The 2,339-nt window shown below is 37.8% G+C and overlaps 1 protein-coding gene across 1 annotated transcript; it reads left to right on the top strand.

The window, feature by feature from the left end:
• Positions 1-305: 305 nt before the first annotated feature.
• On the top strand, positions 306-828 carry LOC114416020. Its single transcript, XM_028380901.1, has 2 exons — positions 306-721; positions 825-828. Exons 1-2 carry the CDS (start codon positions 306-308, stop codon positions 826-828), a joined length of 420 nt encoding a protein of 139 aa, XP_028236702.1.
• Positions 829-2,339: the final 1,511 nt, after the last annotated feature.

Below are 2,339 nucleotides of genomic sequence, written 5' to 3'. Positions count from 1 at the left end.
CTGAATTAGAGCGTGTTGACTATGCTAGCAAGAATCCCTCAAGTCGTGGTTGCATGGTGAGAACCACGCTTGGTCTTTCTTGTGCTTGTGAGCTATCCAAATATGTTAGTGGTTGCATCCCACTGGATTCAATCCATATGTTCTGGAGGAGACTCAGTTTTTCAGACCAAGGGTTATCTGAGCCCGAGGTGAGCATCAAGGAAGTAATGGAAACAATATCCAAAAGATTCGAAGAACTTGATGTTTGTGGCTAGTTTACTCTGAAGACTAAACTTTGGGAAATTGCATACCTTGATCAGAATTCGATGTGTCCTCCTCCAGCAAAGGTTAACACAAAGGGGGCACCGAAGAAAGCTATGAGCAGAAACCCAAGGTCAACAAAGCGCAATCCATCTTACTGGGAGTATGTAGATGCCTTTGAATCTATGCAAAATAGCAATTTGTCGGTGAGGCGTACTGCATCATCCTCTGAGCAACCGAATCGAACAATGATGATGCCCATGTTGGACCAGTTTCAGCCATTTACGCATGACTTCATTGATAAGATTGTTGATGTTAAAGTTGATGGTAACTGTGGATATCGGTTGGTTGTCGGTTTATTAGGTATGGGTCAAGACTCTTGGTCGGTGGTCCGCAACCATCTGCTTAAAGAACTTGCCAAATTCTTTGAAGACTATATCAAGCTCTTTGGTGGCATGGAGAGATTTGAGGAATTAAGGATGTCACTACTTGTTGATAGGTTAACCAAGGTATGTAATTTATGTATTTTATTTTTAAGACTTTACTTTGAAATTAAGTTTGGCGTGTATATTTGTTTCATTCAGGTAACTACGGATAAGTGGATGTATAGAACGAACATGGGACATGTCATTGCATCAAGGTATAACGTAATCGTTGTATCCTTGTCTAAACAACAAAGCACGACATTCTTTTCTCTTAGAAGTCAACCGCTAGCAAATTCTTCATTGCATCGTATAATTTGTATCGGTCATGTGTATGACAATCATTTTGTTGATGTACATTGTAAATATGAAGTGTTTTTTTTTATATTTATGCAATGAGATTTGTAGGATTGAGTTAACACTTTTTTCGCATATACAACGGGTTTATTTAAAAGAACATTGTCCCTTACCGCCTGTAGCATTGTTATGGTCTAGCAATTGTCATCCACAGGCGAAGTCGTGGCCAAATCCATATATTAGCATAATGCAGCATTACAAGAGCTTTGTGATGTTCAAGAGAGACTATGTTGACATAAATGATGATTGAACATGTAATTTATAATGACTGATCATTTTGAATTGGATATTCACATTTATTTGTTACATCCACAACAAAATTATTACTTAATTCTAAAAAAGCATGTATGATATATCATTGTCTGAGTTGACAACACATTGTGAAAAAACGTGTATGATAAATTGTTGTCTGCATTAACATAAAGTGCGTGAAAGGACCTTGCACAACATGACTACACATGCATATCAGATGCAAGCTAAAGCATGTCACGTCATTGGTGTAGTTGACAACACATATAGAAAGCATGTGCATGCGTATTGTTAATCTTTAAAAAATGCAGCACTGATATTAAAACTCATCTATATATATGACACAGCCTAACACTGTAAAAAACCACAAGTTTCAGTCGTAACCCAACTCTTACAAAAAACTATGGCATTCTTGGGAGAGATAAGCAGTCAGACAGTTGTGAACTCCACATTAGGTTTTATTTTTCCAAATGGATCCATTGTTCACAACGACAGTGGTGTTTCCTTTCAAGCTTCCACTCCAGTTCCCATTCGAGTACCTAACGGGTGTGATTTTCAAACGTTAAAAACCAGAATACACAATACCCTTAAGCTAACCAACAAGCAATTTTTGGATGAAATTTACTACCGGCAGCCTTTCACATATGCAGGTAATCAATTCCGGTTTCAATGTATGCAACTGAAAGATGATGCTGATGTTAACACAATGTTAATGTGTAATCATGAATTTTCGTTTGTTGGTCCGATTGAGTTATTATGTAGCATTGCTAAAACCCCAGATGGTATTTTAAACTTACTTCAAGCTACTATGACCCCTACTTATGATGCCCTACTATATTACAATGGGAGGTGGAACATGTCACGCCAAAATGAGTTTGTTGGTTACTCGTTCACAGGAAAAAATCTCAAAAAGTTTGACATTCCCACCGGATGTACCATGGATGAACTGAAGGATTTGATCAAGCAAGTTGCGCCTACTGAGATTCCCCCTTACTTCCTAGAGAGTGGAAAAATCAAAAGGATCTCTACTTAGACAACATTATTGGAGATATCTCTAAGGGTGTTACGCTT

Source organism: Glycine soja, chromosome 6, assembly GCF_004193775.1.
Source record: "Glycine soja cultivar W05 chromosome 6, ASM419377v2, whole genome shotgun sequence".
In the NCBI taxonomy this organism is placed as follows: domain Eukaryota; kingdom Viridiplantae; phylum Streptophyta; class Magnoliopsida; order Fabales; family Fabaceae; genus Glycine; species Glycine soja.
The sequence above is the reverse complement of the archived record's forward strand: the minus strand, read 5'-3'. Positions and strand labels throughout refer to the sequence as shown.

What these genes read in the sequence shown, in the direction of transcription:
- LOC114416020 (XM_028380901.1), top strand. Translation starts at nt 306, where the DNA reads ATGTGTCCTCCTCCAGCAAAGGTTAACACAAAGGGGGCACCGAAGAAA.